The sequence below is a fragment of the Pseudorasbora parva genome, chromosome 21 (assembly GCF_024679245.1).
Source record: "Pseudorasbora parva isolate DD20220531a chromosome 21, ASM2467924v1, whole genome shotgun sequence".
Taxonomy (NCBI): Eukaryota; Metazoa; Chordata; class Actinopteri; order Cypriniformes; family Gobionidae; genus Pseudorasbora; species Pseudorasbora parva.
The window spans coordinates 42,014,553-42,031,478 of record NC_090192.1 but is presented as its reverse complement, the minus strand read 5'-3'; the positions used below and the strand labels follow the sequence as shown (position 1 = coordinate 42,031,478).

The window sequence follows — 16,926 nt, the reverse complement described above, 5'->3', positions numbered from 1 at the left end:
GGCCGTGGGACTGCTGACCGGTGCCGGACGCACGGACTGGGCTCGAGCCAGAGACCAGCTGCTCACAGGTCCAGCACAACACACACCAAATCTAAAACAATGCCAAATGCTGAACAGTTAGTCGATGCGTTCATGAGCTCAAGGCTAGATTATTGTAATGCTCTACTGGGTGGTTGCCCTGCTCGCTTAATAAACAAACTCCAGCTGGTCCAAAACGCAGCAGCTCGAGTTCTTGTCTGAATATGACCAGCTCATCCTGGAGTGTATATTGGTGTCTCCTCTGAATTTTCCTCACGGCACGTCATCCTCAATAAACCCGTCTCTTGTGTGATGCCTCAAACTTTCGAATATTCTGCTCTAATATGATTTCTGAGCTGTGCGGTGTCCAGAATAATAATCCTCCGCTGTGTGTTAATAGGCCAGAGGAGAACTGAGTCTGGTTTCTCTAAGGTTTATTTTTCTCCGTCATGCCCTGATGGAGTTTCGGTTCCTTTGGTCGCCTTTGGCTTGGCTTGCTCAGTTGGGGACACTAACATTATGATCAGAGTTATTCAACTAAGTATCCAAATAAAATTAATTACTAAATTAACTGTATCAACTTTATTACTGATCTGCCCACATATATGATAAATTTAAATAAGCTGATAACATCACTGTTTATTTCAGAATGACTGCAAAATCTAATTCTGTTGACTTGTTGACCACTTTTCAGGCTTAGAGTTTGACCGAAAAACTCTAGGGCTTAGTGCTTTTTGAGAAAGTAAAAATGCAGAATGTTTCCTGTGATGGGTAGGTTGAGGGGCAGTGTGTGTGTGTGTGTGTGTGTGTGTGTGTGTGTGTGTGTGTGTGTGTGTGTGTGTGTGTGTGTGTGTGTGTGTGTGTGTGTGTGTGTGTGTGTGTGTGTGTGTGTGTGTGTGTGTGCGCGTGTGTGTGTGTGTGTAAGGGGATAGAATGTACAGTTTGTACAGTATAAAAACCATTACGTCTATAGAGAGTCCCCACAAATATAGTGAACCAGATGTGTGTGTGTGTGTGTGTGTGTGTGTGTGTGTGGACAGACCTGGTGAACAGAGAGTCACTGGAGCTGATGGAGCGCTGTGTGTGTGTCGTGTGTCTGGACGGTCCGGCGGGACTCGAGCCCAGCGACGCTAACAGAGCTGAACTGATCCTACACGGCGGCGGCCCGGAGAGAAACGGGGCGAACCGCTGGTACGACAAACCTCTGCAGGTAAAACAACACAGGAGAGCCCATGGTGTGTGTGTGTGTGTGTGTGTGTGTGTGTGTGTGTGTGTGTGTGTGTGTGTGTGTGTGTGTGTGTGTGTGTGTGTGTGTGTGTGTGTGTGTGTGTGTGTGTGTGTGTGTGTAAGAACTAATCACTTCCTGTTTAGCTGCTGTTCGGACGCTCTGCTTACTGCTCCGGGCTTTGCTCTATCGATTCTATATTTTATCTAATAATTTCAACTTCAGCCAATCAGCAGTGCTCAAACAACAAAGCTTGACTTTAATGATAAAACTCTGGAGACTGGATTCCTACAAAAAAGCAGAATATTTCACTCGAACAGCCTCTCACTGCCATCAGCTTACATTCCGGAAGGGAAAACACAGCTGCCTACATTCAAAAGAATAAGAAAATCTAAATCTAAGCCTCTTCTAGTTCAACAAACTTCTTGCTGCACAAACTGCCACAAACGTTTACAATGGATTGCAGTTCTTGAAACAAACTTAACTGATCAACACACTAATCGATGGCACAAACAGGGGGCAAGACCCAAACGCACTCGAGACGTCAGATTGTCATGAGCTTCATATATTGCTGCCGTTGCATGCTCTACCCCAGACACAAGGATTGCAAACACTGGTTTCCTACCACCGCCTATACATCTTGAAAACAGATTTGAAGTGTTAATGAATGTGGATGATGAATCCCCAAACGTGATGAATGTGATCAAACACAGATTGAATCAGCTGGCAGCTAACACTGATGCTAACAGGAGCTCAGCTCAGAGAGCAGCCGAGTCTGATAGTGGGTGACTCTACAGTCAGAAACATTCGCAGCAGAGATACAACTACATGCGGCCTTCCACAAGCAACACTTTCTGATGTAAACAGGGAAATTCAGAACATTCTGATGAAACATAAGACTGGAAATCGACTTATCATTCATGTGGGGAAGAACAATATTCAGAGTGAGCAGTCAGAACTCATTAAGATGGATTTCAATTAACTTTTTAAAAGGAAAAAAATGGGTTCTCACGGTTGCTTGGCTTAATACATGCAAAAAACCTGCATCATGAAGGGAGTGAACTTCATCGACTCTTCTGGAGTCAGAGACAACTTTTACTACAAATGGCCTCCGCCCAAACAAATTTGGTGCAAGAGTGCTAAAGGACAATATTTATTTTTCCCTTCATCATCCTTAAGCTGTGTGTGTCAACCCACTTAACCTGGATGGCATCCACACCTGTTTAGAGTATGGATGACCACAGGATTTAGTTTCAACACCTCAATGGACATGTGGTTGACACACTCCACAAGGACAATGATAACACCATGCAGCCACAACAACCACTGCTCACGCACACTCCCAGCGGAGCCCTGCCCACAGAGCTCACCACAGACAGACTGCGACCGATTACAACTGCTCCAAGATTCAGCACCCAAGGAGGACTTTCTGGAAAATGTACAGCAAAGCCAGGATAACATATTTCAGCTTCCAATAACAAGAGAGCAACATCATCCCCGCTTTTGAGCTTCTCAGAGAAAATGGAGGAGCTGGTTTAGGCTGGAATCAGACTATCACACTCGATCGCTGTGAGCCCCCAGATATCAACCAAAAATAGTCGAGCCCCACAACCACCAAAACCTGTGGCTCTCCCTCCTGCTGTGAGATTTCTTCGGTCACAACGCCAGGGCCCACACCCTCCTCCATCTGTTGTAGGTGAACCAAAAACATCTGATTCCAGCTCTCAGTGATGTGTTTTGGGTCCCCGCTATGATAAAAGTAACTTAAACAAATGTTTACAGAACAAGTGGGAACCCAGTGTGCCTGCCTCTTTCTCTATCTCTGTTCTGTTACGTGAAAGAAAGTCTAAGGCCTTGTCAGGCCGTTTAACAAACCAATATAATCTGCTGCCTGTTACCTGTCAAACTAAGATTAATGTGGGGAAAATTATTACTGTTAAATTAGGACTTTAAAACATCCGTTCACTTAAGAACAAATCCTTTCTAGTCAATGACTTAATAACCACAAACAACCTAGATTTTCTGCTTCTAAATGAAACGTGGCTAGAAGAAAACTGTAGTGCAACAGTCCTCAATGAAGCAGCCCCTCCTAACTTTACTTTTATGAGTGTTTGCAGATCTGTTAGGAGAGGTGGGGGTGTTGCTGCTCTTTTTAAAGATGTCTATCAATGTAAGCAAGTGTCATTTAGTGATTATTTGTCTCTAGAATATCTGGGTATTGTGTTAAAAGGTTCTCCACGCATCCTGCTTATCATTGTTTACAGGCCTCCGAAATACTCTGCAGGCTTTATTGAGGAATTTACAGAACTGTTATCAATAATTTCCTCAGAGTTTGACTGTTTTGCTATTGCTGGGGATTTTAACATTCACATAGATAATATTGAATCCAGTACAACAAAAGAGCTCATGACTGTTCTTAACACTTTTGATTTGACACAGCGTGTAAATGGACCCACACACAATCGTGGACACACTCTAGATTTACTTATCAGTAAGGGTCTAAACATTTCCTTGATTGTTATTAAGGATGTGGCACTGTCTGATCATTTCTGTATTTTCTTTGATATATTGATCTCTCCTTCTTTTGAAGCTAGATCTGTCTCTGTCAAAAAGAGATGCTTAAATGAGAATCTGTTCAGCTGTGCATTTACTGAATGAGCACTGTGCCACTGTACGTCCGGCTGATTGCACCTTATCTGATCTATGCATCATCTTTTAATCCTTTCTATAACTGTTTTAGTTTATCTTTGTTCTTATCTTTGGTTATTGCTATTTTATTTGTTTATTTGAGTTAAATATGATGAGTGAAAACTGGATTTGATGGAAATAGCAAGTTTGACAAAAAGGTTTGAGTATGTGTAAATCTGTGGAAAGGTTTGAATGAAAAGGGCTTTAATAAGGTTCTTGAGTAAAAATCAGGGAATAGTGCTTGAAATGGATGTTATGAACGTGTTTGAGAAAGAAATGAATGAGAGGAGTGCTAATTAAGATGGTACATGTATGTAGACTACAAACTGAAGGATGTTTTATTTTCATTTCAGACTATTGTGTATTTGAACATTTTATTTTTATTTATTTTTTATTCTCCTTACAACTGTTTTAATTATCCTTGTTTTTCATTTTTAATTCTTACACATGGTATTCTTATTTCTCATGCATATGTTATCACTATTTTAATAATTTCTTTGTAAAGCACTTTGAATTGACATTGTATATGAAATGTGTTATATAAATTAACTTGCCTTGCACTTCATCTTCAACAGACCTGAAAAACAGAAAGCAGTGATGATGTCAAAGAAGTGTGTGTGTCGTTTCAGTTTGTGATCGGTGCTGATGGTGTTTGCGGGGTCGTATGTGAACACTCTGCGTTCGACGGCGTCGTTGCGGCGCAGTGCGCGGAACACGTCCTCAAACACACGTACGCCAAAGCCAGCTCTAGCTCACGCTCTTCCTCAGAACTGTATAATTGTGTTTAAATGTTTCAGAAGTGTGAGAGAATGTGAGCTGATGAATGACCCGCCTCTCTTCCCTGCAGTCGGAGCAGCTCCTGTACGGCCAGCTCCGGTCGGAGCGCGACTGAACTCCCTCATCCACGCAGATTAGAGTGGAAATGCTCCGATCAAATCCTCTGTGCTCTGGACGCCGCCGCAGATCATCAACAACGGTCAGGGTGAAGCGGGGGAAGATGGGGTCAGGGGCAGATGGGGTCAGGGTGAAGCTGGGGAAGATGGGGTCAGGGGGAAGCTGGGGAAGATGGGGTCAGGGGGAAGCTGGGGAAGATGGGGTCAGGGTGAAGCTGGGGAAGATGGGGTCAGGGTGAAGCTGGGGAAGATGGGGTCAGGGGGAAGCTGGGGAAGATGGGGTCAGGGGGAAGCTGGGGAAGATGGGGTCAGGGGGAAGCGGGGGAAGATGGGGTCAGGCTGAAGCTGGGGGAGATGGGGTCAGGGGGAAGCTGGGGAAGATGGGGTCAGGGGGAAGCTGGGGAAGATGGGGTCAGGGGCAGATGGGGTCAGGGTGAAGCTGGGGAAGATGGGGTCAGGGGGAAGCTGGGGAAGATGGGGTCAGGGGGAAGCTGGAGAAGATGGGGTCAGGCTGAAGCTGGGGGAGATGGGGTCAGGGTGAAGATGGGGAAGATGGGGTCAGGCTGAAGCTAGGGAAGATGGGGTCAGGATGAAGCTGGGGAAGATGGGGTCAGGTTGAAGCTAGGGAAGATGGGGTCAGGGTGAAGCTGGGGAAGATGGGGTCAGGGTCAAGCTGGGGAAGATGGGGTCAGGGTCAAGCTGGGGAAGATGGGGTCAGGATGAAGCTGGGGAAGATGGGGTCAGGTTGAAGCTAGGGAAGATGGGGTCAGGGTGAAGCTGGGGAAGATGGGGTCAGGCTGAAGCTAGGGAAGATGGGGTCAGGGTGGAGCTAGGGAAGATGGGGTCAGGGGGAAACTGAGGAAGATGGGGTCAGGGGGAAACTGGGGGAATGGGGTCAGGGTGAAGCTGGGGAAGATGGGGTCAGGGTGAAGCTAGGGAAGATGGGGTCAGGGTGGAGCTGGGGAAGATGGTGTCAGGGGCAGATGGGGTCAGGGTGAAGCTAGGGAAAATGGGATTAGGGTGAATCTGGGGAAGAAGGGGTCAGGCTGAAGCTAGGGAAGATGGGGTCAGGGTGGAGCAAGGGAAGATGGGGTCAGGGGGAAGCTGGGGAAGATGGGGTCAGGGGGAAGCTGGAGAAGATGGGGTCAGGCTGAAGCTGGGGAAGATGGGGTCAGGGGGAAACTGGGGAAGATGGAGTCGGGGGAAGCTGGGGAAGATGGAGTCGGGGGAAGCTGGGGAAGATGGCGTCAGGGTGAAGCTGGGGAAGATGGGGTCGGGGGAAGCTGGGGAAGATGGAGTCGGGGGAAGCTGGGGAAGATGGGGTCAGGGTGAAGCTGGGGAAGATGGAGTCGGGGGAAGCTGGGGAAGATGGCGTCAGGGTGAAGCTGGGGAAGATGGAGTCGGGGGAAGCTGGGGAAGGTGGCGTCAGGGTGAAACTGGGGAAAATGGCGTCAGGGTGATAACTTTAGCCGGTCTCACTGACTCTTCATTCCCTCTAGACTCGTGCAGAATCTCGACACGCATGTGTTGACATTTCCAGCTCATGGGAAGGAGTGGATCAAGCAGCAGAAGATGAGTCCAGATGCCTACACACAGCTGGCTCTACAGCTGGCCTTCTACAGGTACAGACGCCACTGCAGATCTCATTCTCTTAGCTCGACTCTTCCTCCTCTTGTGTGTGCAGATGTCAGAGCTCCTTCTCTTTGCTGGACTCTTCGTCCTTTTCCTCCTCTTCCTCATCTTCCTCCTCTTCTTGTGTGTGCAGATGTCAGATCTCCTTCTCTTTGCTGGACTCTTCGTCCTTTTCCTCCTCTTCATCCTCTTCCTCCTCTTGTGTGTGTGTGCAGATTTCAGATCTCCTTCTCTTTGCTCGACTCTTCATCCTCTTCTTCGTCCTCTTCCTCCTCTTGTGTGTGTGTGCAGATGTCACGGAAGGCTTGTGTCCAGCTATGAGAGCGCTTCTCTCCGCCGCTTCCGGAAGGGCCGCGTGGACAACATCCGCTCCGCGACTCCAGAAGCTTTGGCATTCGCTAAGGCCATGACAGATGGCAGATCATCCGTTCAGGTTGCACATTTCTCTCCTTTACGTTCTGCCATAAACAGATCAAAACAATATCTGGCACTAAACTGACACACTTCCTCCAGGACTCGGAGAAGATGGAGAAACTGCGAGCAGCGATAGAAGCTCAGACGCGGATCACACTTCTGGTGAGGGAACAACGGCTCTTTCATGTCCATGCTGACCAGTGCTGGGTCAGCATCACACATCACAGTACTGTTTAACTCCATAAAAGAGGAACTAACTGCGCTGCTTAGTTACTTCTTATGAAAAGTTATGTGTTACGATACTTTGATACATTTTCTCACCTGGGCTGGGATTGCTTGGTTTTTAACAACAACAAAAATAAATCTACTGTTGGTAAATGTAAAAGCCATTATAATAAATATAATATAACATAAATATATAGAGAGATAACCCTCAGCTGAAGGAAAAGCAGATCCGCGAGTGTAGAGTAGAAGGCGTTACACTCACTCTTACTTACAGAGTCACTTGAGTAACTTATTTGAAAAAGTAACTCAGATATTCTGATGTAAAAGTAATTTCCGATGTAAAAATATGTAAAATGATGTAAAAATAATCCGGGACCGGCGTTTGCCTCGCCACAGGCCGTCGCAGGGATGGGGACGGACAATCACTTACTGGGACTCAGAGAAACAGCCAAACAGATGAAGATGGACACGCCAGACATTTTCTCAGATGAAACGTACCGCATCAGTAACCACTTCATCCTGTCGACCAGTCAGGTGAGAGCAGCCCGACTAACCCCACTGTAGTGCTGACCCTCGCCTTATTTAGAAGTCACTTCGGCAAATGCAAGTACAGATGAGTAGCAGAGATTTCTGGGGGCCTGAGAAATATAAATATATACAGGTGCTGGTCATATAATTAGAATATTATCAAAAAGTTGATTTATTTCACTAATTCCGTTCAAAAAGTGAAACTTGTATATTATATTCATTCATTACACACAGACTGATATATTTCAAATGTTTATTTCTTTTAATTTTGATGATTACTGAAAACTAAGGAAAATCCCAAATTCAGTATCTCAGAAAATTAGAATATTGTGAAAAGGTTGAATATTGAAGACACCTGGTGCCGCTCTAATCAGCTAATGAACTCAAAACACCTGCAAAGGCCTTTAATGGTCTCTCAGTCTCGTTCTGTCGGCTACACTATCATGGGGAAGACCGCTGACTCGACAGATCTCTAAAAGACGACCATTGACACCTTACACACGGAGGGCGAGACACAAAAGGTCACTGCAAAAGAGGCTGGCTGTTCACAGAGCTCTGTGTCCAAGCACATTAATAGAGAGGAGAAGGGAAGGAAAAGATGTGGTAGAAAAAAGTGTGCAAGCATTAGGGAAAACCTCACCCTGGAGAGGATTGGGAAACAAAACCCATTCAAAAATGTGGGGGAGATTCACGAAGAGTGGACTGCAGCTGGAGTCAGCGCTTTAAGAAACACTGCACACAGACGTATGCAGGACACGGCCTTCAGCTTCACATTCCTCGAGTCAAGCCACTCTTGAACAACAGGCAGCGTCAGAAGCGTCTCGCCTGGGCTAAAGACTAAAAGGGCTGCTGTGTGGCCCAGAGTTATGTTCTCTGATGACAGTAGATTTTGCATTTCCTTTGGGAATCAGGGTCCCAGAGTCTGGAGGAAGAGAGGAGAGGCACACAGTCCACGCTGCTTGAGGTCCAGTGTAAAGTTTCCTCAGTCAGTGATGGTTTGGGGAGCCATGGCATCTGCTGGTGTTGGTCACTGTGCTTTCTGAGGTCAAAGGTCAACACAGCCATATACCAGGAAGTTTTAGAGCACTTCATGCTTCCTGCTGCTGACCAACTTTATGGAGATCCAGATTTCATTTTCCAACAGGACTTGGCACCTGCATTTAGGGACCATGGCACCTGTTTAAGGACCATGTTATCCTTATTCTTAATTGACCAGCAAACATTTACATTTAATCATTTAGCAGACGCTTTAATCCAATGCGACTTACAAAAAAGGGGAGAGCAATAGAAGCAAACTCGCCTGACCTAAACCCTATAGAACATCTCTGGAGTATTGTGAAGAGGAAGATACAATTTGCCAGAGCCAACAATGCAGAAGAGCTGAAGGCCTATCAGAGCAACCTGAGCTCATAACACCTGAGCCGAGCCCCAGCCGGCCCGACTCCACGCCACGCCGCATCGCTGCAGTAATTCAGGATAAAGGAGACACAGCTGAGCACTGAGTGCTGGACATGATCATACTTTACAGCTGGCCAATATTTCTAAAAATCCTTTCTTTGTTTTGGTCTTTAGTAATATTCTAATTTTCTGAGATACTGAATTTGATTTTCTCCTTAGTTGTCCATTATAATCATCAAAATAAAGAAATAAACATTTGACATATATCAGTTGTTGTGTAATGAATGAATTTAATATACAAGTTTCACTTTTTGAATGGAATTAGTAAAATAACTAAACCTTTTAATGATATTCTAATTATATGACCAGCTCCTGTATTAAATGCGCTGGTGTTTGTGCTTCCAGGTTACCGCGGCGGAGTTGTTTTGTTGCTATGGCCCAGTGGTTCCGGATGGATACGGCGCCTGCTATAACCTGCAGCCGGACCACATGCGGTTCTGTGTGTCCAGCTTCAGAGCGAGTCCAGAAACCTGCTCGGGCCGGCTCGTGCGGGAGCTGAACACGGGACTGCAGGACATGATGGAGCTCTGCATCAAACACTAACAGCAGAACAGAAGCTTCAGCATGTGAGCATATCATGGGCAGGGTATTCCTCACGTGGACCTGCAGCTCAGTTTAGGGACGTTAATGTTGGAAATGTCATTTTCACATTAGGTTAGATAAAGGGTTACTGAAATAACTTCATGTCTTTAAGCAGACTCTGAACTGATGAACTGATGAGTACTGACCTCCCATCTTCAGTTTACACCTTATTTAATAACCCGTGTTACAGTATAATTATAATTAACTATCTATCTATCTATCTATCTATCTATCTATCTATCTATCTATCTATCTATCTATCTATCTATCTATCTATCTATCTATCTATCTATCTATCATAATAGCATGATACATTTTTAAATCGCTTTTGAAATAGTTATAAACCAAAGTACTTATACGTTTACTGGTAGTCTGTAAAAGCCGACATTATGAGCAGGAACGCTATTAATCACTATGACTGGTCAAACACACACACACACACACACACACACACACACACACAAACTCTAAAAGAGACTTCATGTACTGCAAGAAATTATGCATTTAAAGAATTAAACATTAATCTCGAAGATAACTGCATATGTGAAGATCCAGTGTGTGTTTATTACTGTATGTGGATGTACTGTCTATGCAGATTGTGCTCAAACATCATAAAGTTTATGTACATTATATATATTTAAATGTGAAGTCAGATAAAGTTCGCTATGTTAAACGCTGTGAGGTAGATTATAAATATTTGCACATTAAACATGAAATATTAGAGACGTAAGCACTAAAAACCCTCGTCGATATGAACATGATCTGCTCCTGGTAATGTTTCTGTGCTGGGTTTATTATTATTTAAGAGTTTATTATTTAAGGTTTTATTATTTAAGAGTTTATTATTTAAGGATTTATTATTATTTAAGAGTTTATTATTTAAGAGTTTATTATTTAAGAGTTTATTATTTAAGGGTTTGTTGATGTCTGATGGATTCATTCATGACTGTTTGTCAGCTGAATAAAACTGCAGATCAAATGTATTTTTGTCATTTCTATGTATAATGTTTGTCACTGTATGTTACTGTATTATTGTGAGTTAGTAACTGATTCCTATGAGATATGAATAAATAAAAATAATTAAATTAATAAACTAGATTTCATTGCATAACCGATAAAGGTCTGAAGAGTCATTAGATAATAACAGAGAGAAACTCCTAGAACATCACTGCTGACACACACACTCACACACTCACACACTCACACACTCACACACACACACACACACACACACACACACTCACACACTCACACACTCACACACACACACACACACACACACACACACACACGCGTCTGTTGGCCATTCCGGAGATACAGCTCTCTGACTGAGACTCAAGCTAGAGCAATAATGTAATTGTGAGAGAAAGGTATGTCCATCCTGTCATCCATCATCTTCCGCTTATCCGGGGCCGGGTCGCGGGGGCAACAGTCTAAGCAGAGACACCCAGACTTCCTTCTCCTTAGCCACTTCCTCCAGCTCCTCCGGGGGAACCCCAAGGCGTTCCCAGGCCAGCCGGGAGACATAATCCCTCCAGCGTGTCCTGGGTCTTCCCCGGGGCCTCCTCCCGGTGGGACGTGTCCCAAACACCTCCTCTGGGAAGGCATCCAGGAGGCTCCGAAACAGATGCCCGAGCCCCCTCAGCTGGCTCCTCTCGATGTGAAGGAGCAACGGCTCTACTCTGAGCTCCTCCCGAGTGACCGAGCTTCTCACCCTATCTCTAAGGGAGCGCCCGGCCACCCTGCGGAGAAAGCTCATTTCAGCCGCCTGTATCCGGGATCTTGTCCTTTCGGTCATGACCCACAGCTCATGACCATAGGTGAGAGTAGGAACGTAGATTGACCGGTACATCGCCCGCATTACTGCAGATGCTGCACCGATCCGTCTGTCAATCTCCCGTTCCATCCTTCCCTCACTCGTGAACAAGACCCCAAGATACTTAAACTCCTCCACTTGAGGCAAGAACTCTCCACCAACCTGAAGTGGGCAAGCTACCCTTTTCCGACTGAGAACCATGGCCTCGGACTTGGAGGTGCTGATTCTCATCCCAGCCGCTTCACACTCGGCTGCAAATCGTCCCAGTGCTTGCTGAAGGTCCTGGTCTGAGTTTGCCAACACGACAACATCATCCGCAAAGAGCAGCGACAGAGAGACAGATAGGTATGTACTTATGTAAAGGTATGTACAGCTATGTACATTAAATGTTGAACTGCTGTCTGTATACATACGCCCCTAGTATCTACCAATATTACAGATATAAGGGAATTTCCTCAAATATTTGTGGCTGTTGTTTACAGTCATCCCAGAGCAAATGCAGATAAAGCCTGAGGAGTAATACGGCAAGCATCCCATACACACACCTCTCCTGACGCTCATATATTCATCATGGAGGATTTTAACCAGTGTTTGCTGGACCGACTTTGAGAGTCTTCATCAATATATCACATGTCTATCACAACAGGACTAAAGCTTTGAGTTATGTTTGATAAAGGGTGTGTATAAATCTCTCCCTTTCCCCCATTAGGGTGACCATAACTGGATCCCACTGAAACGTGCTGAGGAAAACTCTCAGACTGTCTAAGAACTGCACTCAAGATTCAATTACGACTTTAAAGAGTGGTTTCGAATGCACTGATTGGGAAATATTTAAAGAGTCGTGTTGATGTAGCGGAGTGAGCCAAAAGCCAAAGGTAGTTTTGGGTCCGAGTCCACCTTTGTCGAGTTCGAGACCAAGACTTAAACAATCAAGTTTGAGTCCAAAAGGGACTGAGTTGGACTGAAGTCAGAGTTCTTATCGGCCGAGTCCAGAAAGTTATTACATTTAAAAAAAGATTTGAAATTGCTATTGTACATTTTTGCTTCTGTTAATATTTTAATCTTTCAAACCATTAAACCAATGGCAATATAAAACTGAACTAAATTACATTACCATTTCACATTTTTATTTTGTCAACAGAACCTAAACTAGTTTCCCATCAAAAGTGGCTTCAGAGAATAGAATGGGTATAGATATGAAGAACTTTTATTATTACAACTGCATGAAAAACAAATGAACCTGTTTTATTGTATTTCGATTATTTAATGCCTAATGTTTAGGGGTGGTCGATACTGAAATACTACAAATGTTATCTCTAGTAGGGTTATTCAAGTGAGAAGAAATACCATAGAAACTGAATAAAATAGTTTTTTGTTGTTGATGTTTGATTAACATTATGGCAGCAGGTTTATTGGACGAGTATATTGATCATTGACTGTTTACTTAAAGGGATAGTTCAGCCAATAATGGGCCTGATGTTGATCTGCTGACCCCCAGCGTATCATAGGTGTGTGTGTTTCTTCAGGAGAACACTAATGAAGATGTTTAACCGTTGCTCGTATATAATGCAGGTCAAGGGGGTTTAGATCTATGAGAGTAAAAACACACAGACATACGAATCCATATTAAACCCTGCGGCTCGTGGAGACACACTGATGTCTTAAGACACGAAACGAGCAGTTTTTGTGGGAAACCCAACAGCATTTATATCCTGTTTTACCTCAACTACAACACACTGTCCATCAGCCGTCCCCGCGCCATCACTTCCTGCAAGTGAGGTCAAGATACGGCGTATCTCAATGGGATCCCAGTGGCAGAAGTGATGTCTTGTGCGTTTCTCTACGCCATATGGTGTGATTTACATTACACCTATAATATTTATCACCAGCCGCTACTGGGACCCACACACTCTTTATTTGTGTACGCTGTTAGAAGCAGATGTCTAAACTTTCCTTTTTTCCTACTGCGGTTTGTTTGTTAAACTCGGGCATGGGTGAGTTGTGGACGTTTGTGCCGCGGCCGTCTCGAGTCGCTTTCAGGCGATTTAATGTTTGTCTTGTGTGCATGTTGGTCTTCTTACAAAACAAACTGCCCTTCAGGGGACATATACAAATAAAGCAAAGACAACTTTCTCCACACACACACACACACACACACACACACACACCGTAGGCCTTTGGCTTGCTCAGTTGGGGACACTAAATATTCAACTTTATTACTGATCTGCCAGCATTGTCTCTCTCTGATAAATTAAAATAATCTGATAACATCACTGTTTACTCCAGAACGACTGTACAGCCAAATCTAATTCTGCTGCAGTATTGTCCTGTTTAACACTGAAGCTGCTCTGACACAACTGGACTTGTAAAAGCGTTGTAGGCCTATAAATAAAGGCGGTTTGACACACACACACACACACACACACACACACACATTAGCAGAAATGAATTAATTTATGATCATCCAAAAGTAACAAGTGTTGATTATTACACAGCTGTAACTCAGAAAATGAAGCAGAATTTTGCACATGAACAAATAAGCGGTGCATGTCGTCTGAACAAATAAAGTGAAGAGAACTTTCCACACACACACACACACACACACACACACACACACACACACACACACCTTGTACCTTGTGTACCTCCAGACGGAAAGGTGAACCACGTCAGCCAATCAGATTGCAGCTGTTGATTTGAGCAAGTGTCTTTTATTCAGTATCTCTGAAACACAAGCCGGTTCAACTTTAATCCACTGACGAAACCGCCAACATATTTTCCTCACACACACTCCTAATAATAAGATCTCTTTTCTCCTTTCAATTATCGGTTCAGTATTTTAATAATAAAGAACTGTTTTCAACAGTAAAGAAACGTTTGAGCAACGGAAAGCTTGATGTTCGAGGCCCTTCTGGAACGCTCGACGCCAGTGAGAAGCTTTATTGAGGAGATTATGAGGAGATATTGAGGAGATATTAGAGGAGATTATGAGGAGATATTGAGGAGATATTGAGGAGATATTAGAGGAGATTATGAGGAGATATTTGAGGAGATTATGAGGAGATATTTGAGGAGATATTGAGGAGATTATGAGGAGATATTTGAGGAGATATTAGAGGAGATTATGAGGAGATATTTGAGGAGATATTGAGGAGATATTGAGGAGATATTGAGGAGATATTAGAGGAGATTATGAGGAGATATTTGAGGAGATTATGAGGAGATATTTGAGGAGATATTGAGGAGATATTGAGGAGATATTTGAGGAGATATTAGAGGAGATTATGAGGAGATATTTGAGGAGATATTTGAGGAGATATTGAGTAGATATTTGAAGAGATTATGAGGAGATATTTGAGGAGATATTGAGGAGATATTTGAGGAGATATTGAGGAGATATTTGAAGAGATTATGAGGAGATATTTGAGGAGATATTGAGGAGATATTTGAAGAGATTATGAGGAGATATTTGAGGAGATATTGAGGAGATATTTGAAGAGATTATGAGGAGATATTTGAAGAGATTATGAGGAGATATTTGAGGAGATATTGAGGAGATATTTGAGGAGATATTGAGGAGATATTTGAGGAGATATTGAGGAGATATTTGAAGAGATTATGAGGAGATATTTGAAGAGATTATGAGGAGATATTTGAGGAGATATTGAGGAGATATTTGAGGAGATATTGAGGAGATATTTGAAGAGATTATGAGGAGATATTTGAGGAGATATTGAGGAGATATTTGAAGAGATTATGAGGAGATATTTGAGGAGATATTGAGGAGATATTTGAGGAGATATTGAGGAGATATTTGAAGAGATTATGAGGAGATATTTGAAGAGATTATGAGGAGATATTTGGGGAGATATTTGAGGAGGTTAGGCTGTGAAATGAAGCCATTCCTCTCGTGGAATCAGTTTTCAACTCCTGACATTTCAGAAGATAAAATGTTTCTGAAAGCGACAGCATTATTCTCGCATTCGTAAAATCTTTCAATTAAAGCAAAGAGTAGAAAAATGTTTTTATTATAAAGTGCTTCTTATAATGACGGCGCTGGCATTTCTGAGGAAGATGTCAGAACTCGTCTTCCTCTCGCACACGGGTTTCAGAGTCTAATTGGGCGAGGAAGAGAAGAAGAGTTGGCTAATGATCCTGAAAACATGGCAGAAGAACTCGTCATCCTCCCTAATGAAGCTCCGGCTCCACACTTTAGTTTACAGCGGCCGAACTGTCCATCCGTTACTCTATAGAGGAGTGGGACAAAACTCCCTCACTCCATTTCCTCTCCTTTAGGCCGTCCACTGCTGATATACGCCGCCTTTGGCTTGGCTTGCTCAGTCGGGGACACTGACATTATGATGTAAACAAATAAAATTAATGAATGAGGTCTTATTTAATTCTATAAACTCTAATACTGATCTGCCAACATTGTCTCTCTATGATAAATTTAAATTAGCTGATAACATCACTGTTTACTCCAGAACGACTGTACAGCCAAATCTAATTCTGCTGCAGTATTGTCCTGTTTAACACTGAAGCTGCTCTGACACAATCGCCGCTGGAGAAGAGCGATAGAAATGAAGATGACTGATTGATTGATTGATACGTGATCTCGTGCCGTTCATCACAGTAAAATCTGACCCATTAAACGAGTGCTGAGCTGCTTCTGTTCACGGCTGTTGGAGCTAAAGGTCAGCCATGTTTTCATTCGGCTGTCTCTGACTTTATATAAACCCTGATGTGAGGCCGGCTCCCTAAACCAGCCTGCGGGCCGATCTCTGGCCACTGCAGTGAGGGTTGATACAGCAAACCTCAGGCCGATCAGCAGAGGCCGAAAGCAGGATATCTGGAGACTTTTAGATCAATAAGCAATTTAGTTTGATCCAGAAAACGTTTCCAGCGATGCAGGCCTGATTTATGACAAACACACACCACAGCTCCGGCTCGGACAGGACAAGTCTCACCGAGCCGGAGCTGTGGTGTGTGTTTGTCATAAATCAGGCCTGCAGCGCTGGAAACGCTTTCTGGATCAAACTAAATTGCTTATTGATCTAAAAGTCTCCAGATATCCTCTTATGATGTTCTGATGATGTTCTGGTGATGTTCTGGTGATGTTCTGATGATGTTCTGCAGATTTTCTGCAGATGTTCTGATGATGTTCTGATGATGTTCTGATGATGTTCTTATGATGTTCTGGTGATATTCTGCAGATGTTCTGGTGATGTTCTGATGATGTTCTGATGATGTTCTGCAGATGTTCTGCAGATGATCTGATGATGTTCTGATGATATTCTGATGATGTTCTGGTGATGTTCTGGTGATGTTCTGGTGATGTTCTGGTGATGTTCTGCAGATGATCTGATGATGTTCTGATGATGTTCTGATGATGTTCTGGTGATGTTCTGATGATGTTCTGGTGATGTTCTGGTGATGTTCTGGTGATG

At 43.7% G+C, this 16,926-nt stretch overlaps 1 protein-coding gene across 2 annotated transcripts in view; it reads left to right on the top strand.

Annotated features, from left to right (window-relative positions):
* LOC137055690 (choline O-acetyltransferase-like) overlaps positions 1 to 10,668 on the top strand; it is a 19,022-nt gene extending 8,354 nt beyond the window's left edge. The window contains exons 6-15 of one of the 2 annotated variants that reach the window (XR_010900054.1): positions 1 to 68; positions 1,059 to 1,228; positions 4,561 to 4,661; positions 4,779 to 4,907; positions 6,324 to 6,446; positions 6,748 to 6,889; positions 6,970 to 7,032; positions 7,492 to 7,629; positions 9,427 to 10,484; positions 10,548 to 10,635. The exon at positions 1 to 68 is cut by the window's left edge and continues 98 nt beyond it. Coding sequence is in view for 1 of the 2 variants with exons in the window: in XM_067429571.1 (XP_067285672.1) it covers positions 1 to 68; positions 1,059 to 1,228; positions 4,561 to 4,661; positions 4,779 to 4,907; positions 6,324 to 6,446; positions 6,748 to 6,889; positions 6,970 to 7,032; positions 7,492 to 7,629; positions 9,427 to 9,624 (1,132 nt within the window). In the remaining variant the exon portion in view is untranslated. Of the gene's footprint in view, positions 69 to 1,058; positions 1,229 to 4,560; positions 4,662 to 4,778; positions 4,908 to 6,323; positions 6,447 to 6,747; positions 6,890 to 6,969; positions 7,033 to 7,491; positions 7,630 to 9,426 lie in introns of both variants that reach the window. The other variant, XM_067429571.1, reaches the window with a different exon arrangement.
* Positions 10,669 to 16,926: the final 6,258 nt, after the last annotated feature.